Source organism: Mus musculus, chromosome 5, assembly GCF_000001635.26.
Source record: "Mus musculus strain C57BL/6J chromosome 5, GRCm38.p6 C57BL/6J".
NCBI lineage: Eukaryota > Metazoa > Chordata > Mammalia > Rodentia > Muridae > Mus > Mus musculus.
Genome location: NC_000071.6, coordinates 81,751,922 through 81,775,980, shown reverse-complemented (window position 1 = coordinate 81,775,980; position 24,059 = coordinate 81,751,922). Strand labels below are relative to the sequence as shown.

Sequence of the window (24,059 nt, the reverse complement as noted above, 5' to 3'; positions counted from 1 at the left end):
CTGTGACACTAGCCAGGCCATCTCACGAGAAGGGGGAAAGCTTTTGTTTTAACTCAGAAGAAGCACAGCTTTGAAATCACTACAGTCTAGGGCTGGGGTTGTGGCATCCCAGGACATTGGAGAAGCTGGTTTGCAAACTTTGATTGTTAACAAAAAAATGTCTGAACTCAATTTAATTAATTAAATGAAAATTAAATGTAACCATAATACTTGTGATAACAAAAATATCATAAAACCTTATTTCAAAAATCATAATTTCTATTTAGATATAAAAGAAAAATGAATTAAACTCAATTGTCAGTTGCTGCTATTATCTTATATTTGTATTAGATTACAGTTGTTGAAGATGAGATCTCCTAAGCAGAAATGATGAACAGGAGTTCCCTCTATGCCAGCATACAGAACTGAGGAGAAATTCTGATTTATTTGTATATATTCTTGGGAGGAGCTGGGGTTGAGCACAGCTACAGCTTTCCAACAATGCAGTAAATATTTTAGTAAACCAGTAACGAAATCCTCTTGCTGACAGTCAAGCTTGTGGAAATGTTGGCTTCTTTGGGAAGTCACACTCTGCTGAAATTGTACATTTACCCTACAGCTGCGCTGAAGGTCCCTTTCCCAGTTTGTATTGTGCCATCAAAAATGGTGCTTTTGTTGTGGTTCTGGTTGCAAGAACTGAAGATCTGTCATGATGTACAGTACTGTGCCAAGACTTTACACTGGAAATCACCAATAACACTTCTGGAGTTTTACATAACACCAAGGAATAAAGTCCAGATAACAATCAAGTATGTTATACTGGAAAATTTAGAAAGATAATCTGATATAGTCAACATATATGATGTGACAAGTTGTTTAGAGAAAGAATATCTGAGCTGGAGAAAGAAAGAGAGAGAGAGAGAGAGAGAGAGAGAGAGAGAGAGAGAGAGAGACAGAGAGAGAGGAAGAAGAAGGAGGAGGAGGATGAGGAGGAGGAGGAGGAGGAGGAGGACAAGGACAAGTAGGAGGAGGGAGGGAAGGAGGGAGAGAGGGAGGGAGGGAAGGAGGGAGGGAGGGAGAAAGAAAGAGAGAGAGAGAAAGAGAGAAACCCAAACAACAACAAAAAGTTACTTAAAGTCTGTCTGACCTACATGACAGAATCTTCATCTTCATCCTTAATAGGGCCTGAGATGGTGTGATTAAAAGAAACTAGGTTAAGACACACAAAATTTAAAACACTTTTCTGATACACTGAGCCGTAATATGAATTAGGAAGTAAATATAAACTAAAAGTTTCCAAAACCACATCTTGTAGTTTCCAATGGTCAATGCTCTTACAGTCAAAAATGGGAGTGTATATCTCACTTAGATATGGAATTATTATTTCTAAATTTTATAGCTGAACCTAGGAGTGAATCGAAGGTTAGACTATATGAAGATGCAAAGATGTTGTATCTAAAATGTTGATTTCAATAGTAGAGGATAAAATCTGAGCACACAGATATGATTGTTTATGTTTCTGAGGTGACTGATGTGTTTATCTAGAAAATGAATCTTGGATGTCACCTACCTACATAGGTTACACAGGCCTGCATGCAGGGAAGATATCCTGGGGAATAAGACAAGATTAAAGAAGGAGGTTAAAGGCTAAATTTAGAGATATAACATGAAGAAATAAATTTTCAAAGTGTTCTAATCATATGGGGACTTAAACAAATTAGGAGATGAATTGGGGAGGCTCTTCTGGGACTCTATTCCTAGTTTAGATTTTATTTGACAGTTGATGGCTTCAGGGCTGAGGAAGAGCCACTATGTTTTGGGAGTGTGGCCACTTGAAAGTTGGCCATGGCTGACCCCATACCCATAGGTAGTCAGCATTAATGGACTCTGTAAGGCAAAAAATAATAAAAATGGATAAATAAACGAAAGACATGAACTTGAAGGACGATGTAATAGGTGGTCCTACAGAAGGCAGGAGGGGGATTATGAGTATGATTGAGGTACATTGTCTACAGGCATGAAATTTTCAAAGAAAAATAAAATAAAGAGTTTCTCAGTTGAGACATTTGGGGAAGCATGGTGTGTCCCAGGGAAATTAACACAGGAAATGAACAAGACCTTGAGATGAGCAGCAGGGTGCTGAGTAAAAAGAACAGTCTACATCTTGAAAAAGATCACAGCCTGAGCACACCTCACATCAAACACTCGTTCTCACCCTTTCCCCAGCTCTTGACTAAAATAACATGACACGTCGTAAGAATTTTAAGACCCTGCAATTAACAGCTTCATTAAATATCTTCAAAGGAGTAGAAATCGTGTAAAATCAGTCAATACAAGATTGGTTCATTTCCTCTGAATTTATTTGAAACTGACCCAGTCATCTTTGTATGGCTATATTCCAAATTGATGAAATTTGAGAGGATTAATGGGAAATAAATAAAAAACCATGTTATATAATGTACTTTATGCTAATGTCAGAAAAAAAAGCTCACTAAACCAAGTATTATTAATCTTACATAGGATGGTGTTTTCACATTAAATCTGATCACACTACTAGAAAAAAATAATTAACACAGAGACTAGTATATCATTCAAACTCTATCATCGCACCTTTTCTAAGCAACAACTCTGCTGTGGCTGCTGGGATCTCTGGAATCAAGATACTTTGGCAGGAGCTCACTGAGAAGGCTAGTTTCCTTTGTAGGGTCAAACTTCAAAACCTCTCCAAATGGCATTATTTAACAGCAAAGAATGTCAGTCACACAGGAAGCAAATTAATGTCAAGGCCACTGAGGCAGGAGTGATCATTTAGAGGGGAAAGTGCAAATATGCGTATGTCTCTTTAAATTTTCATGAAGAAAACCTGGGCACTACATTGAAAAGTGTCCTTGAGGGGGACTTTCAAAATGAGCATCATCTTTGGAATAAAAAATTAGGAACGAAAGGACTAAGAGTGGACCTGTTTCATTTTAATGCATTTTCTTGGTTTTGGAGGAAAATCCCCTTCACTCTTTTTACTTGTCACAACATGATACAGAAAAATTTAAGCCATCGCTCATTACAGGTACTATCTGAGTGACTCTAATGCAAACCAAACCTCAACAAGGCTAGAGTAAACCATGCATGTCTGCACCAAACGTGGCTTGCACACTATTTGGCCCAGCAGTTTGTTTTGTGCTGCTCGTTATTGGGGGGCTCCGTGAAGCTCAGATATAAGAGTTCTTAATCATATAAAGCAGAAGAGCTGAGCAATCTCTAAGTAACAGTATAGAACAGTCATGGAAACAGGCCTAAAACAGTCTGATCAATTTGTTTGCCATTAAGACGAGAACAACTGTGTTAGTAACAAAAATAGTTTAGTTGATAAAACCGACAGCTTCCTGGATAAAGCTGTAATGTAAGTGCTTTCCATCACTCACTTCAAACCGTGTTCATTCATTTCTTTCTGTGGCAGTCACGGTATTTCTGATTCCTTCTCTCCTCTCTCTCTCTCTCTCTCCATCCCCCCTCTCCCTCTCTCTCTCTCTTTCTCTCTCTCTCTCTCTCTCTCTCTCTCTCTCTCTCTCTCTCTCACACACACACACACACACAGACATACATACACACACACACAGAGACAGACAAACAGACTCTCCCACACCCATATGCACACATAAACACAAGAGAGAGATATTCTTTGATTGGCTGCTTCTCTCACATACAAAATGGCAGATTTATGCTAACTTCTTGTCAAAGTCTACATGATGATCTTGGAGCATCTTATCCACAAATTTTACCAGGCAGCATCCTCCCCACTCACAATATATTATAAACAATCATTTTCACTCCTAGCTCTTTAAATATCCAAGATTGTTCACATGTATCTTTTGATACTAAGGTGAGAGATAATTTTGACTTATCTTTCCTTCACTATGAATTAGACACTATCTTTTTACTTCCACAAAGGTGATGAAATTGCTTCATACCTGGGACAATTGGAGCTCTATGATGCTTAGCAGACTATATAGCCAGGTAATTATCCATTTTCAATATTTCCAATGAGGCCTAACATCCCCACCAGTTTCTAACAGCAGCAGATGATTAGGAAAAGACATTTCTCATGTTATAATTTCTCTCTGAGAAAATTTCCTAAAAATTTAGTATTTTAAAAGAAGAAAAAAAAAGTCTGTGGATAACAGAACACAAACTGCACTCATCAGGGATCAATCCCTACAAGGTTTCATGGGAACAGGGGTCAGAACACACATCAGTGGCAATGCATTTAAGAACTTCCTACATTCTTCAGGGAATCAATGGCTAGGAAACATCATTTCCTAACTACCTCTGTTGAGCGATGCTGAGCTGTTTATGTCTCCGGTGATGAAGGACGACTCTGACTGCTTTCGGACAGTGTCATTCCACATTCTCCGAATCCGGCTCTGAATTGAGAGGGAAGAAGGAGACAGAACTGTAAGAAAGCAGCTTTTCAAACACAGTTTAGTTTCTCTCAAAGCTAGAGGAGGCTGTTGCTCCTCACACCTCGTGAAGATGTTGTCTCTAGCCACTTCCAACAGAGTGGCAGAAGAACATCAGCAACAGAAGCAGTGATGCTATTTTCCTGCCCTTTCATGTTTCCATGGATGCTCCAGCTGTCACAATTAAAACTGTGCATAATGGAAAAGGCAAAGTATGGGGCCAGTGTAACAATGTCAAACACAGAGAGAGGTACACTATAGAAAGCTTGAGTTTCAAAGGTAAAGCAGTTCAGACTCTCCTAACAGTTCATTAACAAAAGACCATAGAACACTACTGAAGTGCTGAGGGGGTTACATTTTCTCCAAGTTTTTCAAGGAGACCAATGACGTTTCAGAGATTACACACCTCCTGACTTTCCTTTGGAGGAGGTAAAAACTAGGTATCTCAGCTGCATTCAGCACTTCACAATAAGAAGCTTTACAGATACTTGAAAAGTCCTCCATTTTAACTTATGTTTCTAAATTCAAATTTCTAAGAGGCAGATTCCTCACAAAGAATGTTTCAGCCCTTGGGAAAAGTTTTCCATTTTATGGTATCTTGCCATTTTACTAGATTAGGGATCAAAAAATATTGATCCTCTGAGGAGGAAACATCATACTTCCAGCTGTTGTTCCAGGGATGGAAAGGTGCAGTAAGAAACTTTGCTGCTCTTAAGAGTGAACCCAAACTCACTGGGTGGTCCAGCTATATTTAAATAGTAGGAATAGTTAACCTTAGACTCTCTGACAATCGTATAAGTTATACTTTTCCCAGACTGGAATGCAGATGTATCCACATATGTATGCATATCTGGCAGGTGTATGCATATATGTCTGCATATCTGGCAGGTGTATGCATATATGTATGCATATATGGCAAAACTCATCATCATCATCAACAGCAGGCTATGTCTTAGAGTGTAGAGGTGAAAGGAACAATCACACCACATCCACACATTATAAGATACCACTTTGTAGAAAGATGCAGAAAGAATAAAGGGCATATTATGGAAGAAGAAGAAACAATGAGAACAAGTCAATAAGAAAAAATAAAATTCAGGAGAATCCGATGGGAGGCATTGAGATGGTTTAGGAAGATGTAATACAGGTAGAAAAACACAATGTGGACAATCTGTTTCCCAACCTCACTGTTGGATTGACATGTGGTCACTCACTTAGTATGTGTCACAATTTCATGTTCATTACCTACTTTTTCTAAATTTTTAAATTGCTATATATTAAAAGGTGAATACATCTAAAATACAGTAAGATAAATGATGAAAGATAACAAAACTATCACGGGTTTATCGACATGAGAACATTCTGCTGTTCCATAATATAAAATCTTCCCGCATATTAGTCCTACTAATTGTCCTTTTAATTGATGTTGGTCTGATTTAACCTTTTATAAGTTACTACCACCAGGAAGTAAGTAAATGGGACCTGAAGATAGAAGGACTCTGACTCTGTTTGCTAATCACGCCCTTCCAAAACGACAGTTACTAAATATGAATAATATCCCTTTTCTTCTTTATCTGAGCCATCCCTTTTGCTTTCTGAAATAATCACAATAACATTTAATTTTGCATCATCTCACCAGTACTTTGGAGATGTATCACTTGTTCTTTTTGAAAGCTTCCTCTCCCATCCTTCCTTACAATGACGGGTTCACTCAGTCTCAGAGAACTTGGTTAGCTAGCTATTGCTCTCCCTTCTGCTCCTGAGTTTGCTGGTGTTCTTGGCCCCAGGCTTCTCATACTGAGTCTTCATTCTCCCTGAACTGTAGCTTCCTGAAACCCCTTCTCTGACTGAGAATGCTCTTCAGATGTTGACATGACTATCAACCTCCAAAAACAAACCAACCAAAACAAACCAAAAACAAAAGCGCAATCTTGCTCCGTGACTGAATCTGTGGGGTCACCTGGGCTCTTCACAATATCACCTTACTTCTCTTCCCAGAAGCTTGCAAAACCTGATCTTAGATTCTTTTGCTCTTTTCAAATAAATTCAAGTTCTAGAATATAAGGGAAATTATCAGTTATCTTTTAGTCATTTTATCCCCAGAATTTGAAAAAATTATGACAGTATATTAGAAGTACTCAGTATTTCTAAATTCAAAAGTATAATTTACAGATATTATTTTAGAGGTTCTCTGATGTAATATTTTCATTCATATGCCAGAATCTTTTCGTCTTTTTCTTTTACAATGCTGAAAATTTTAACAAATTCATATGAAAAGTCACAATTAATTTTGAAACATATTTGCTTTTAAAATTATACTGATTAACCTTTATTTTAACGGGTGTTTTGCCTGCATGAATGTCAGTGTACCACATGCTGTGTCTATAGATGCAAGAAGGAATCAGATCCACTGGGAAAATAGTTAGAGACGACTCATAGATGCCATGTAGGTACATCAAACCCAGGTTCTCTGGAACAGCAGGAGGTGCTGAGCCATTTCTCTAACCATTATTTGTTGTTGTTGTTGTGGTGGTGGTGGTGGTGGTGGTGGTGGTGATTTGTTTTAATCAGACAGGGTATAAGTAATTAAAATATATGTAGGATTTTATTGTCACATAGAATTGATATTTATGATGTTTAAAAAGAATATAGAACTACACTAAAAACCACAAAGGTGAAGAAAAATGCAGCTTGAAATATATGTATCCTACCCTAAAATAGTAACATTAATAAATGACAGGAGCCACCAACGTATTGAGAACCTCCAACTGTTCTAAGTTTTACAGACATTAGTTTAATCATGACAACCTAAGAAATTATTAATTTTGTCCCCATTTTACACATGGAAAAACTGAGTCTAGTCGATCATATTCAAACCTTGTTCTTACTAAAAGAAAGGGTGAGTACCCGCAATCCTAGCTCTTAGAAAGATGAGGAAATAGGGTATCAGCTTATGGAAAACATAATAAGACCCATCTATCAAGTAAAAGGAAAGAAGCAACGAGAATCATTTTTTACTACAGCTGGCGAATGGTAAGATTTATGTTCAAACTATAGTGTTCTCTTTCATGAAGTCTAACATTTCATTGCATTGCATTGCCTAATCTGGACCTTCAAAGGTATCAGTAAGTACCTCCTGAGGCTGTTGTAACCCGACTGAGATTCTCAAACACTGTGCTTTCACTAATGATATCTGTCAATCAAATGGCTCTCCAGTTATAGGTAAGGAGATACTAATGTGGGGGGCAGGCAAGGTCCCATCAAGCAGAGAATGTGCGGACTCAGTCATTTCTATTTAAAAGCCAGTGAAACTGTTCTTAAAAAAAGAAAGCGTAGCAAAAGTAATCAGAGAGGAATCATCACTATTAACAAGATGGGGACTTTGATTAAAGCACCATCCTGATTTCCCCTTATTCTTATGTTCAAATTCAAGTGTCTGATACACAGACTGAATAGTCCAAACCCGCAGGTCTCTGCTCCTCCAACCCTAATGTGAAACTCTGAAACCACAGAACGTTATGAATGTGACATTAAACTCAAAGTGCTAGTGATAACTCGGTGTGCTTGGACTAAGTCTTAAGATTTGTGGTTATTAAGATATTTAAGATAGTCTGATACATTTTGAAAGTTATAGGATACTTGTTAAAATTAAGTAGGCATTACATTAGATTGATAATAGGATTATAGTCTTATTGGCAAAACATAATAAAAGCCCATTACATTTAAAGATAGTGTTTATGGGCAAATTTGATTTGTGAGTTCCCATGCTAACTAGGCTTGTGGGTCCATAATCAGTTTATGTGGTTAAAATAGCCAGATACGTTCCTCTTGCAAATGAATTTTTACAAGTATAAAGAATTGATTTTGTTAAGATATAAAAGTAATTGTTTGTGTTAACTTAATTTATAAAGATTTCTTATATATATACATATATCCAATGATACATGGCATTTTGGGGTCAGCAGCTTGGAGGGGACTGTTCACTGCTCATTCTGGCATGTGTAAGGGCCTTGGTGTGAAAGCAGTACAAAAAAAGGTAAGAAATTGAAAACTTCATTTAAACTGTACTTATCTCCTTACTTTAAGCCTTCCTCAGAACAATCTAGACATAATCATATTTTCAACTAAACTGTGGAAGACTAAACTGCCAGTCTTGACACAAATTCACTAAAACCCACAGAATACTACAGTGTAATCTGAGGAGACAGCAAACACTTTACCTAAAACCTTAGAAAGTGTTCTTGGTCAGGGACAATTTAGCAATGTCTCCTACTGGCCTGAGGAAACTGGCACCGATCACTGGTGCCGATGGCGGTTCTGTGGTGTTCTTCACTGCACTTCAAGTTTTAAACGAATAACATTGTAGGAACTACAGTTTTTACTAAACATGCCATATTTTGCTACTCTACTATTTAATATTTTTACTTCATGGGTATGAGTGTTTGGGCTACATATTTGCCTGCACACCACATGTGTACTGTGCTTACAAGGGTAAAGGGAGCTTTAGATCTCTTGGGGCTGTGAACCACCTGTGGATGTTGGGAATCAGACCTGAGTCCTCTGTAACCGTAGTCAGTGCTTTTATCTGTGGAGCCATCTTTCTACTCCCATATATTATTTATATATTTGTTCAGTATGTAACTGAGAATTATTATATCTATTGGACATCCAAGAAATTTGAGGATCGACTTTCAAATTTGAGGATCAAATTTCAGTTCAATAGGCCATTCTTATGTCATCAGGAGTCGTTTTAGACTGTACATTTCATCAGCAAAACTTTCATTTAAATCTATCCTTTGAGAATTCCGTGCAAGTGTACAGGGCATTTTGACTAGATCTACTCTCTACTCAGTTCCTACTCCAACTTCTCCTTGATTTCCCACGATGTGACCTTCTGACTTCATATCCTTGGGTTTTTGTTTGTCTGGTTTTTGTTTGTTGGTTGGTTTGTTTTTCTTATGACCCACTGAGTCTAATTAGCGCTGCCCATCCATTAAATGGGTGTTGGACCAGATACTGGAGGATGTGCAACATACAAGAAAGGCGCTATCCTTGAAGCAAACTGAATTTCTCTTTCTCACCATGCATCACCTCAGGACAGCCCTAAAGTCAGAGAAGAGCCTTATAAGCCCCACCCACATTTTGTATTTCCTGCCAATCACACTAAAGCCAAACCGTTGATGTGGCAAGCACTTGAGATAAGGGTGATTACAAAGAGCAGCGACTCAAAACTGATCACAGGAAAGAGTTATTTCAGGGCAGGGAGCCTATTGTCTTTATTTACCTGCGAGCCTGTGGAGTACCGTCCTGGAGTTCGAGAACCAGATGTTTTCCCTGAGCCAATCGAACTCTCCGTGCTTTTCCCACTACAGCAATGCGTGCGGAGGCATTTCCCATACTCTTTCCGTACCTAGCCAATGAAATGTTAACTTCCGTTAGAGCTTTGTCCATTTCAGCTAGGAAGTAAGGAATAACTTGTAACGTTTGTTTGCAGGAACATAATTACTTCCTAGCACCACAGAAACAAAAAAGGTTAATCATCTATTTTCCAGTGCAAAATTGTTAGATTCAAGGTGCCAAATTTAAATTTCACACCCCTGGAACCTTTGTAAATACACATACTTCCACGGCGTCAGTAGTACCTAGGGCTTTTACTTCATAATTCAAAGAGACCAGATACTTTAAAGTTCAAGACAGTTTTTAGCTTTACTAATTTTATATATAGTGAACTATTGGTTCAACAGTATTTTCAGTACTGTTTTTTAGATAGAAATCTATGAGAAAGTTTTAAAGAGTGAGATAGAGAAAAGAGGAGCCCAGAGAGAAGAGAAAGGGACATGATTTAATATTTAAAGACAGGAAGAACAAAGCAAAACAAAACCTGACCTTGACTAAGCATTTTTAATCAATATTTGTGTTTTTCTTTTAAAGTTAGAATTTGAATATTTAGAAGAAAAATTCAAACTACTTTAATATGTTTGCAAAAAATGTATTAATAATTTCACAGAAATACAGCTACTCCTAGAACTCATTCTGCAGACCAGGCTGACCTCAAACTCAGAGATCTGCCTGCCTTTGCCTCCCAAGTGGTGGGATTTAAGGTGTATGCCACCCCCTCCCAGATGAATAAATTCTTAATCCATAATATAAATGTAAGGGGGAAGTAAACATAAATAGCCATACTTTGTGTTTTCAATGTTGGTAAAATATCAAGAAGTTTGGGGTAAACCTGTGACTTGTTTAAAAATTTTTATTACTGCAGATTTAACTGAACAAAGTATATGAAAAAAAGTCATATCCCCAGATATAAAAAAAACAATACAGCAAAGGATACTTTATGATATTTAGTGTACATGCATAAATGTCCACAGTGATGTGATATTTCACTGTTTCACAACAAATTCTGGTTTCTTGGAAAGGCCCATTTTGTTGGAATGTTCATATGTGGTAGAAATGGTACAAATTTTACCTTCAGTGTCAATGTGATTGGATTTAAAACCAGGTGCACACACCCAGGGGCGTACCTTGGCAATCTATTCCTGAAAGACTTAAATGAGGAGGGATGAGCCGTGCTGAAGATAAACAGTAAGTACCACACCACAGGCTGAGGACCAGACTGTATATAATAAAATATTGACCCCCTCAGCATGCATTGCTCTCTGCTTCCTGACTGAGGACTTGGTATAGTGTGGCCAGGTGTCTTATACTCCCGCCCACTCGCATCATGCCTTTACTTCCAGAAGTGCTACTACTCATCTAAATGTGAGCCCAAATATGTGCTTCTACCTTATGGTGCTTTGACATTTATTTTGTCACAATGAGGAGAAAAAAATAGTACAAACAGGAGTATACTTGAAGAAAAGGACATAGCTTAGATATCGGAACACTTGCTTAGTGTGCGGCCAGCATTCTCACCTCCTCATAATGAACAATGACAAAGACAGGGTGAAATCAAACACAGAACAAGAGGCCCTGCTGGGCATGGGTGGTGGGTCCCAAGCAAGACTTATCAAGATAGTTATGAGAAAGCTCTAAAAAGATAGCTTAGAATTATTCTGCTGAAAAGTTAAGGTTGAGAAAGATAAGAGAAGGCAGCAGTCTGTTCTAACTGTGTGTGATAAATGAAGAAACATCTAATAGAATGGTTATTAAATAATCAATATCTGCTGGGCATTGCTTATTCTCATAATAATGTGGCAATTTGATTAAGACTTGAGAAGCCTTAAAAGTAGTTCTTAAACAAAGATAAGTGCTATAGAATAGTTTGGCTAGCTGTCCTAAAATTCGGAACCACCTTTAAAAGCTGATGTCCTCTAATCTCACTTTCTTGGTCCAGTGTACCCAGCCAATGATTGTTTTCCATTAATCTATACTAATTATTTTTATTGGAACAAATATTGTAATAGAAGGAAAAAGAGAGAAAAGAGAAATTTGGAGAAGTACTCCTTCTCTAGTTACCAAAGAAGCACTGTGAGACAAGCCATAGGAGTTCATGGTAAACTATTTTCATTTTATGACAAAGACTGAATATTCTGCACTGGTTTTTGTAAACAACCAGCGAACCTAGAGAAACCATGCTGGCAAAGCCCATGCCAGCTTCACTGCCACAGGAGTCAGTGTGCCAACGCCTTCTTGCTCTGATATAATTTAAAATGGTCAGCATACGACTTAATGAAAAAAATCAACATGGGCCATGTCCATGAAACATCTAATCTACTTCACGTCATATGTCATCTGAGGACGCTAGTTTATTTCAGTGTGATGCAATCTGGAGTATAAATGACAGGAAAGAGAATAGATCTTACAAATGGAATACTTTTTTCCAAACTCTCAAATAATAATAAATAGTCCTAGAAACTCTGAGGGTATAGAATCTATATTAGAAAGTGAATTTGAACTCAAGTAGCTTAATTCCTATTTGAGATTCAATCAATCAAAAAGTTAACTAAAAAGTTATAAATATAAAAATCCCAAAACTGGGTATTATATATTTATTTTTAACCAAAATACATAAGCAATTGCAAGATCAAAGTTGTATTGATAAAGTTTACTCTGAAAGGTTTTAAAGAATTTTAAACATATTTCTGCAAAAACAAAGCCTTCCTTTGGCTTTTTGTAAGAAATTTTCTCCACTTGCTGATCCTGAGACATATTCTTGACACTAAATAAAAATGTCACCATTTCTTTAAACTGAAAGAAAAATTATAATTTATTATATACATGAAGATACATTGTTTCCAATCATAGATTAGTAAATATATCCATTAAGTACCCTATACTCAATACTTTAGTATGAATTTGTCCCCTGGAAAGTTCATTTGTTGAAATCTTAATCCCCAAATTAACATGTTAATGTTATTGGAGGTTGGTTCTCTGAAAAGTAATTGAGATTAAATGAGGTCCTGGGGTGACAATAGTTGCTCTCTAGGATGAGAAAGACAAGGCTGCTAGCTGCTTCTTCCAGCTTGCCATAGGACACTTTCTACCATTTACAAAGGAACAAAAAGACCACACAAGTACAACACCTTAATTCCAGAAGGAAGTAATAAAGAAAGCTCCTTTATAATTATATAGTCTGGATAGTCTGTTACAGTAACAGAACACAGACTAAGTCAGTACTTCTAAGATTTTTGAGACAAGACTCATTTCTATGTATATACCTTAAATTTTAAGCATACACATTTAAGATATAATAATCACAATCAGTTTATTGGAATACAAAAGGGAGCTAAGTGAATTTGCTCTAGGAGCCCTAATTTCCTGAGTTCTGTCTAAAGGAAAGCACACTAGTTTGATACATATTATCTAAAATCTGATTTGGTAGATATGATAATTATAATTAAAACCCTATACTTGGCTATGGGTTCACAGTAGTTAAAAACATTTTTTATTTATTTCAGTCATGTCTTTATGTAAAGTTAGAAAATAAAGGTAATAATTGAGTATGCTATAAAGATTTGCTAATAAAATACAATCAAATGAGTTTATTTATAAAGTATAAAAGTTTACTTTATAAACTCATTTGATTTATAAACTTTACTGCTCAGTAGGTAGTTTCTATATTAATATTATATTTAAAATATCTATGTCTTCAAATTCTTTTAATGTATGAAGTAAAGATGACAGATAAGTATGAATTGCAATTTGCTATCCATCAAGATCCTGTTACTATTCACCATGGTCCCTGATTCCTAAGGACATTTTCTACCTTATCCCTTAGCCTCCTGATTTGATGACCATCTTTCTGTTTCTCTTAGAATACATTATGGCTTTCTTCTTTCCAAATTTACTTATCTTTCAGAGAATTTAGCCTCCCCAACTTCCCTCACATTCATTAAAATGCTAATGACCATGCTTTCAGGCTTTCTCCTGCCTTTAATTTAATGTGTGGTCTTGATTCCCTTTCTATTCCTCTGACACCTCTTTCTATCTTTTTCCTTACCATTTGCCTGTCTCTTCCTCTTTAAACCCATCAAGTGCAGCTAATTACTATCTGGTGGCCATACCCAGTTGCTCTACTTCTGGGTATATGTGCTACAAGCTAAACTGTCTTTCCCAGTGTCCCTAGAAGTTTAATTGGTACCATCTGTGGCGTCCTGTCTTATGGAAAGAGAGTAGAAGTGATACAAGCCACCTCCAGATGGTTTCTACAAGATTCTATTTCCTTCCAGGATTATCTGCTGGGTATCATCACCCATGATAACAAAATTATGTGTCAAGGACTTGGTAAGCCTTTTCTAGCTGAGTGCCTTTGTGGGGTATTTCATCAAATGGGTTAGTGGGTGAAAAATAACATACAGTGAGTTGAACTACTGAAATTCTGAGAATATTCTCATTTGACAGACTTTATTCATCTAATTCTAGCCTGTCTTGGAGGTGAATTTGACTCCATCAGCATAAAACTCATCCTTTCTAATAGGTGAGTCATTATTCCTCCATCCCATATTTGTGACCATAGGAAAACATTGTAGACATTTACTATCAGCTAAAATTGAAACTCAATAAAAATTGTTTTATTCTTTCTTGTCCTTCTTAAGAAGTGGACATGAATCTTAATGTGTGTTTTAGATGGCGCTTTGATTTTTAGTCTAGATTAAAGAATTCTTAGAGAAAATTAGTCCTCATTTCTGCTGTTTTCCAAAACAAAATATTTAATTAGTATATGAAACAAAATATGTAATTACTAAAAGTAGCTTTATTACTAATTCCATGGTTAATTCTGAAAAATGGATATCAGAAAATTATCAGTTTCATAACCAGATTTTCAAACATGTGGATGGAGATATTTACATTTTACTTGCTTTGAACTTGAAGACTCTTATGGAAAGACTTGTCCTTTTGAATTATTTTATTTGCTTATCAATATATGAAATCAGGAAATTAGCCTATTGCAAGATTTACTTTGAGAAATTACTTTCTAAAATACAACTTTCATTTTTCTCCCTGCAGGTATACACAAAAATCTGCAAGATGGTTTTTGAGCACGGCGCAGATAATAAAATGTGTTTTTAGTAATTTCAAAACTGCTTTTTCAACTTATATATTTTTATTTTCTCTCATATATTTTTACTTTGTGTATATGGTGTCATTCCTAGTAAAGGTAAATTATAGAAATATGTTTGTTTTTGAGGAAGTAGAGTATATATTTCATTTGTTAAAAAAATATCATGCAAATGCTACATGCAAATTCGGTAGGTGTCTTTTAACTATCATGAGATTCATGACATCTGATCTGGAAAAATTATAGCTTACCTTCTTCTGTAGAACACAGTGGAAAATGAATATAAACATTCCCTGTAGAGAATTGAAAATGGTGAAGAGATACGCCATGATGACTGTGCTTTCATTAATATACATGAGTCCAAAGGCCCAGGTCAATCCTAACAGGCAGAGCAGAGCTATTGCACCTATAACCCATGACCTGTGGAGAGAAGAGAAAATTCAGGGTTAGCAAACAATGAGTCCTGGGTGAACAAAACTCTGTCCTATCAACGCTACTGACACTGAAGAACAGCTATGGTAGGTTTTACTGACAAAATGTGAGACAAGTAGTGTAAGAGCTTGAAGATTTTGATGGGGACTACAAGTTCAAACTTGAGGGGAGATACGTGGATGAAAATGTTATGAACACAGAAATTCATTTAAGCAAAAGCAGATTCGTGCCATAAATTATTCATGTGTTTGCAATACATATGCAAATGGTATGGATATGTAATTACAGTGAATGGGAAAGGAGAAAAATCTTTAAAGATCCATTAGTCTTCACCAGATTTCTTGGTACATCTGTTTGAATGCAACCAATCTTTTAGTGCTTCATCTAATATATTTGTATACCACTTTTTCCAAAGTTCCTTTCTTTTCTAGTAAAATTAATATATTTTTTGGCAGGGAAAAAACAACTCTGACTAGAAACAACCAGTATTGGAAACATTTTGTTTTGTTTTGTGAAAAGGTTTCTCTGTGTAGCCCTGACTATCCTGCAACTTGCTCTATAGACCAGGCTGCACTTGAAATCTGAGATCTGCCCACTCTGCACTGTGAGGGCCGAGATGTTTGAGCTCACCTCACCCAGCTGAAGCACTTACTTAAAGGTGATTATTGACACGTGGATACAATAAGTTAGAAGAGAAAGCTCCATTCTAGTGGACACAACCTTTTAGCCTTCAGGTACTATCTTCTAGATCATGCTGGCCTAGGTTTTCAAAATCGGGCCTTTAGGATCTTAATAGGCTTAGGGTGTCTTCCTCTCTTAGAAGTGTGTGCAAACTCAGGGAAGAGGATGAAGCTGAGAATGGGGATGGAGTGGTATGCATGGAGTCATACACCAGGAAAGGTGAGCAGCCACCTTTACTCCATTTGCCTCATTTCCTCCAAGATGCCATGTTATAATGGTAATAAATTGGTGACAGGAGCTCATACATTTGTGGTCATGCTACACATTTGCTGGAAACATAAGATGAACTATTCTGATAGATGGGCCCCTAATAACTGGAAATGGAATCCTTCTCAAGTTGCAAGTAGAATGGAGAACAGGAGGGAGAGCATTCAAGATCTCTCCAAGACACAATCATAGCCCCGCCCCTTACTTTCCCAGGATCCCTTCCTTGAACACAGCAAGTTTACATTTCTTCTCAGTACTCTATTATCTTTCATCTTTGTTGTCCAAGGAGGAAATATTTGGGGGATTGATTCTCAGCAAAACAAAGAGGGAAAAATACATAAGTCACCATAAGCTGAATTTAATTATTTTTTTAAAAGATTTTAAGGCATGGTCCCAGAGGCATATTAAAATGGTTTATAAATATAGATATTTTTCTTTCACACAATTCAGGCATTGTATTTCAAATTCAGATGTCCACTAAATGAATCAGGTTTGCTGTATAAACCATCAACCTTGTTGAATGAGGGAGGTTTGTTCTTGCATTTGGCACATTTGCTTATATGAATTAGAAAACACCTTAAATGTTAATACTTATTTCACAACTGAATTCCAAAATGTGGAAACATACAAACGATAGCTCTCGGGTTCTTACAGATATCAGAAAAAGGAAAAATAGATGGAAAGGATCATCATTAAGTACGGAGAAAGTATCTACTTAGATTTAGAGACCAAACGATGTCACAAAATACTAAAGTCAGCCATTATCCAGTAGAAAACAAACAATGGATCGAAGGGTTAAATGATCTAGAACTGCAGTGAGCTCTGATTTCCAAAGATTAAAATAAGCCAAAGCATGAAGCAGTAAGAGTGATGGGGTCAGGAAATGGAAACAAAGGACTCTTCACCAGAAGAACAAACTGAAAGTCTACAGCAACGTGGCCCACAGGTGGCCGATCTTAGTTGATCCTTGCAGGACAAATCAGTTTTAATATTTTAAGCAAATACCCAATCGTTACCATTATCTCTCCACTTCTTAGACTGGTACAGACTTGTCACTTTGCTTCAAAAAATTTCAATGTATGCATAAGCAGTGAGAATATCTGTTATGATACAGGTGTCAGATTTCAAAGGGAAAAGTTTACACATGTAAAATTGAATCTTTAAAAGTTCCTTTCCCCCTTATATATATATATATAGTTAATATAGGTAGTCATTAATACTAATTGTAACTGGGTGGTTTCAAATCCATATCATTGTTATAAAGGTACACTACTAAGTCACAAAATAATTTAATATGAATGATAGTGGAATGAACAACTGAAATTTGGATATATGCAGCATGAAAGAACATCACTATCGGAGGAGATGTCCGTGAAAGACAAGTCTATACCACAGAGAAGTGCTGGTACTGAGGCACTATGATCAAGTAATAGATATCCCATCAACAGAGGTGAGGTGGGATTCTTTTTCTTTTCTGGCAATACACTTGCGGTATTCTGCATGTACGCTGTATGCCAGTGTCTCCTGCACAGTTTGCTCTTCTGCCTCAATGTGAATGACAGAAGCTCTAGAGGTTTCTCAGTACTGATCTGACAGCTGGTTCATGGGACCACACTGATAAATGCAATTTATCAGCCATTCAGGTCATTCTTACTTGATGAAGGGTCTGTTATCCTCATAGCTAAAGAATGCATAGACATAAAGACAAGAACACCAACATTAGCATTTTATGATAAAGAATTTCCTGTGAAAAAAAAGTATTCTCCTGTTTCCTGACCAATGCCCTTTATTTCCCGCCTCCCTAAAAGGTATCATAACCTTCCCTTTATATCCAGAAGGTAAATCCTAAAATGACCATGAGAACTTAAATACCAGGGAATAAAATCAATTTTATAATACTGCAATATCCCATCTGAGACTCAGCCATTCCATTTTTTTTTCATCATGTGCTCATATTACTTGTGACTTGACAGAGACATTTATTTCTTAGAGATCACATTTCTCTAGAGAATGAGAAATTTTATGAGCAATCTGAAAAATAAGACTTGGGGGCATGCTTAAAATGACAGATGTGATGTCAGGTAAAGGTATCTCTTCTTCTGTAATATTAGTGAGTGAGATGACTTAATTACGGACAATATGCCTCTAAGTAATTTTAACACAGAGATGGTGATTAACCACAGTTCAATCCGATCACTACAGCTCCCTTTCCCCTTTCTCCTTGCCAAAAGCGATATATTTTCCTGCATTATGAATACACAAATGATGCTCTCAGAAAGGCCCATCTGTGATGAGTTTTGAATAAAGAGAACCACTCGTAAAAACCCACTCTCCAGAATGATGAGATGGTAAATACTGGAATGAGAGCCTCGTATGTGAAGCCCGCCTGCCTCAGGTTTACACACATCCCAGTGCCATCATTTACTGGATATTTGATGTCAGGAAGAAGCCTATTAACTTGTGGTGTGTCATTTTATGCATCTATAAAGTGGTCATAATTAGACTTTAAGTATACTCGGCATTATTCTTGTAAAAAATACAATTATTTTTGGCCTGAGCAATAAAGTATTTTTGTCATTGTTAGACTGTCTAAAGCTAAACACAAACAAAATAAAAATTTCTTACCCAAAAGAGAAAATACTCAATACATAAATATTGAGTAGTTAAATGCCTGAGAAGATGTTTAGGAAGTAATATGATGCAAAGAAAGAGATGCAGCTGAAATAAATCAGTAGGTGGAGCAGGGAGTGAATGGATTTGTGTACTCCATGTAGTGAGTGCTAATCACAACTGGGTATTTAAATATGTCAAAGCATAATTAGGATTAAAATTCCATTTCTATATCACATCAGTCATAATGCAAATGATCCAAAAACTTCGCATAGGTGGTGATATGACACTAGATGATACAGTTCCAGAATATTCCATCATCACAGAAAAGTTCTATTGGATAATGCTGAAGTAGGACTTGTTTAAGAACATTTTAGGCCAATCAATATATTGCAAAAGATGTTTAAATTATGCCATGAAAATGTGAAGATAAAAGAATGTCTAACCGTAGTTTATGTTTGCTATAATATACCCAGATAGAAAATCATGTACCTTTATATAAGCTATAAAACACAATGGTAATATTTATTGTTATATCAATTCCATTTGCATCAATATACTTCATCTATGATGCCAAGTTCAGGATTAGAAATACATTCTACACTAATTAATCCAGAATAATGTCAAGCAGATATATGCAACTGCTAGCATATAAAGCAAAAACACTTTACAAAGCTGAATCAAGCTGGGCAGTGGAGGCTTATGCCTTTAATCCCAGCACTTGGGAGGCAGAGGCAGGTGGATTTCTGAGTTTGAGGCCAGCCTGGTCTACAGAGTGAGTTCCAGGACAGCTAGGGCTACACAGAGAAACCCTGTTTTGAAAAACAACAACAACAAACAAACAAACAAACAAACAAAAACAAAAACAAACAAAAAACCTTTATCAAGGTTTACAAATATTTCAAAAATTGAAATAGCCTGGTTGCAGTATGCCGACTGTCATGTCACAATTTACCTTAAATATGAAATGTCACAAGAGAAATCAATGTCAGATTTCCAAGGCAACGAGATACCATTATCAGCTGCTCCACCAAGCAGAGTCTGCTAAAACCAGCTTCACTCAGTCACTGCAGACATGTGCTGAGCAGTGTTCACTGGGATGTGAATGGAAGCGAGTGTGACATTTCTAGGTCTTACTAATCAAGGGATTGGACTGGGTCTTTGCTCTACCATTTGTTCTCCCCTTTGACTTGGAGAAAGAGACAATAGAGCCTCAGATGGCAATTTGGACACTGGTTAGTACTAATGGTGGGTAGCTGATGGATGAGGCTTAGGCCACCTGTCCCTAGACTCCCCTTGACAATAGTTTACATCACTGAGTTTTGGTATACTTTTACAGTGGCTTACCAACAATGTAATTTTTGAAACTTTTATAATTCTTTTTTTTTTTTAATTTTCATGGTTTTTATTTTTTTTTATTAGGTATTTAGCTCATTTACATTTCCAATGCTATACCAAAAGTCCCCCATACCCACCCACCCCCACTCCCCTACCCACCCACTCCCCCTTTTTGGCCCTGGCGTTCCCCTGTACTGGGGCATATAAAGTTTGCGTGTCCAATGGGCCTCTCTCTCCAGTGATGGCCGACTAGGCCATCTTTTGATACATATGCAGCTAGAGTCAAGAGCTCCGGGGTACTGGTTAGTTCATAATGTTGTTCCACCTATAGGGTTGCAGATCCCTTTAGCTCCTTGGGTACTTTCTCTAGCTCCTCCATTGGGAGCCCTGTGATCCATCCATTAGCTGACTGTGAGCATCCACTTCTATGTTTGCTAGGCCCCGGCATAGTCTCACAAGAGACAGCTACATCTGGGTCCTTTCGATAAAATCTTGCTAGTGTATGCAATGGTGTCAGCGTTTGGATGCTGATTATGGGGTGGATCCCTGGATATTTAACATAGAAATTCATAGTGAAACACAAAACAAAATATTTGTGAGTTTTGTATTTTACTATAGCAGGACATAATTAGCATACAATGATTTTAAATCTATAGATGACTGTACATTGCCTATGTTAATAAGTTCCGGCATTTTTGCCAGATATTACATTAAAATAGAGAATTTAAGATTATTATCTAAGTCCAAAAGAAACACGTATTAATGTTGCCATCACTAACCACAGCAAAGCTATATCGACTTTCCATTTCCTTATTTTCATTTTTAAATCATATTTACCAAATATATCTATAACACTGAATCATTTTCATTGTGGCTTTCTGCCATTGATGAAAACTAGTCCTATGGTAGGCTCTGATTTCACTGCCATTATTTTGACGGATTATGACATTACAGATACCCAGCTATGCAATGTTCTTGGTGGAGACTAACATATCCTCATGGGCTATCTCTTAATTTATGTAAATGTATTGATATAAATATGAACTAAAAAGGGAAACATACTATACTATATATAACTTTAAAGACAAATGAAAGATAATCTCTATTTTTAAAAGTTTTTCTTTAGGAAAGCTTTTTATTTTATTCTTACTGATGCTTAAAATTTTATTTAAATAGTATCATAAAATTTACACAAAAGTTGGCACTATTGTCTAAAGGAAAATGTTTACTTATCTCTGTCACTTGAAAATTATGCATATCATTGAAGAAATCACAAACCACATAAAAGCTATAAAAGTGTAACTTTATGAACACTTAACTGAATGTAAATTTTCAAGGCTTTTTAATATCAAAACAGTAACATATTTTTTCATTTTTTAATTTGATATTTTCTTTATTTACATTTCAAATGTTATCCCCTTTCCTAGTTTCCCCTATGAAAACTCCCTATCCTCTCCCCACTCCCCCAGCTCACCAACCTACCCACTCCTACTTCCTTGGATGACCAACTAGGCCATTCTCTGCTACATATGCAGCTAGAGCCATGAGTCCCACCATGTGTTTTCTTTGGTTGGTGCTTTAGTCCAGGGAGCTCTGGAGGTACTGGTTAGTTCATAATGTTGTTCCTCCTATGGGGCTGCAAACCCCTTCAGCTCCTTGGGTCTTTTCTCTAGCTCCTTCATTGGGGACCCTGTGCTCAGTCCAATGGATGGCTGTTAGCATTCAAATCTGTATTTGTCAGGCACTGGCAGAGTCTCTCGGGAGAGAGCTATATCAGGCTCCTGTCAGCAAACTCTTGTTGGCATCTGCAATAGTGTCTGGTTTTGGTGGTTGTATATGGGATGGATCCACAGGTGGGCCAGACTCTGGATAGCCATTGCTTCAGTCTCTGCTTCACACTTTGTCTCTGAAACTTCTCCCATGGGTATTTTGTTCCTGCTTCTCAGGAGGTTTGAAGTATTCACAATTTGGTCTTCCTTCTTCATGTGTTTCATGTGTTTTGTGAATTGTAGCTTGCGGATTCTGAGCTTCTGGGCTAATATCCACTTATCAGTGAGTGCATATCATGTGTGTTCTTTTGTGATTGGGTTACCTCACTAGGGATGATATCCTCCAGATCTATTCATTTATCTAAGAATTTCACAAATTCATTGTTTTTAATAGCTGTATAGTACTCCATTGTGTAAATGTACCACATTTTCTGTATCCATTCCTCTGTTGAGGGACATCTGGGTTCTTTCCAGCTTCTGGCTATTATAAATAAGGCTACTATGAACATAGTGGAGCACATGTCCTTATTGCATGTTGGAACATCTTCTGGGTATATGTCCAGGAGTGGTATTGTTGGCTCCTCCAGTAGTACTATGTCCAGTTTTCTGAGGAACCACCAAACTGATTTCCAGAGTGGAAATCCTAGCCTGTAATGCCACCAGAAATGCAGGAGTGTTCCTCTTTCTCCACATCCTTGCCAGCATCTGCTATCACCTGAGTTTTTGATCTTAGCCATTCTGACTGGTATAAGGTGGAATCTCAGGGCTGTTTTGATTTGCATTTCCCTGATGACTAAGTATGTTGAACATTTTTTTAGGTGCTTCTCAGCCATTCGGTATTCCTCAGTTGAGAATTCTTTGTTTAGCTCTCTACCATATTTTTTAATAGGGTTATTGTGTTCTCTGGAGCCTAACTTATAAACAAACAAAATGATGTAATAAGTCAAAGAATCAATATAGAAAGATGATGAATAAATACAGACATGAGCAAATCCAGTTAGTTACAAGATACCCATTTTCTTTGTTCAAGAATTATTGCTGTGCTGAAAATTATTCTGGGCATGTGCTTTTGAGAGAAATTCTACTTGAAAATTAAAGATATAGCTGAAATAAATTATCTAAAGAGTTAAAAAATATCCCCTGCTATTATAGATTCCTTTTGGAGAGTTATATCTCTGGAAAGGGCTAAATATTTTTTTTATGCTGGGTAAAGGGAAGTGGGAGGAAAGATGGAGTAATGAGAAATATGTTCGCGAAGTTAATCCCCAAGTCCAAAGATCTGCTCATTGATAAGTTACAATAAGTAATGGAAAAAGAAGGATGCAGGCCAACTGCTAATCCCATTGGCTTGGAGGCCAGCACACTTTGGAATGTACAAATCCTCTGGTTAGCATTTGTGTTTGTTGCGTGAAATGTATGTTTAATGGAGCAAGAGAGCTGTTGCCATCCTGACTAGTCTCCTGACATTTCCAGCTTTAGAATACAGTGGATGTCCTTTCCTGGATAAAAGACTAAAACTTCAGCAAAGAAATACAAAATTCTCTTTACTTAAATTTGTAAGTGATTGTAATAGTAATAATGTGTGAGCAAACCTTTTGCATTTTTATATTTATACCCCAATAGCATGGAACGTGCTTGATCAACTGATTACATATCACAGAAGCCCTGATTATCTGTATTTCTTCTTCAAATGTGTTTTATGTTAGTGAGACAGCACCAGCCGAATTTATGCAACTAGAGTTTATTATCATTTTGTATACCACTGCCAGAAGGTTAAAAGGAAAAGCTATTTACAGTTTAATCCAGAAATCTGAGTAAAATAAAGATAATGATTCTTTTATATCCATATATTTAAATCACTAAGCATTAGACACATTAAAAATTCTTATAAAATATTAAGTATGTATATTATAAACACAGAAACTATTATTAACAAAAGTAATTTTGTTTTAACTACAGATTTTATCGGTCCTGAATTATTACTGTCAAAAAAAAAAAAAAAGCTGCATTCCCATGGAATTTACCAAG

General features: G+C 36.6%; 1 protein-coding gene across 39 annotated transcripts in view; it reads right to left on the bottom strand.

Annotated features, from left to right (window-relative positions):
* Adgrl3 (adhesion G protein-coupled receptor L3) overlaps nt 1–24,059 on the bottom strand; it is an 808,741-nt gene that overhangs the window by 51,845 nt on the left and 732,837 nt on the right. For 13 of the 39 annotated variants that reach the window (XM_011249474.3, XM_030254567.1, XM_011249461.3 and 10 more), the window contains 4 exons: nt 17,969–17,995; nt 15,186–15,354; nt 9,718–9,843; nt 4,301–4,397 (listed from right to left, as the gene is read on the bottom strand). In XM_011249474.3, coding sequence (XP_011247776.1) covers nt 4,301–4,397; nt 9,718–9,843; nt 15,186–15,354; nt 17,969–17,995 — 419 coding nt within the window. Of the gene's footprint in view, nt 1–1,549; nt 1,589–4,300; nt 4,398–9,717; nt 9,844–15,185; nt 15,355–17,968; nt 17,996–24,059 lie in introns of all 39 variants that reach the window. The other 26 variants (XM_030254561.1, XM_011249470.3, XM_011249453.3 and 23 more) reach the window with 3 other exon arrangements.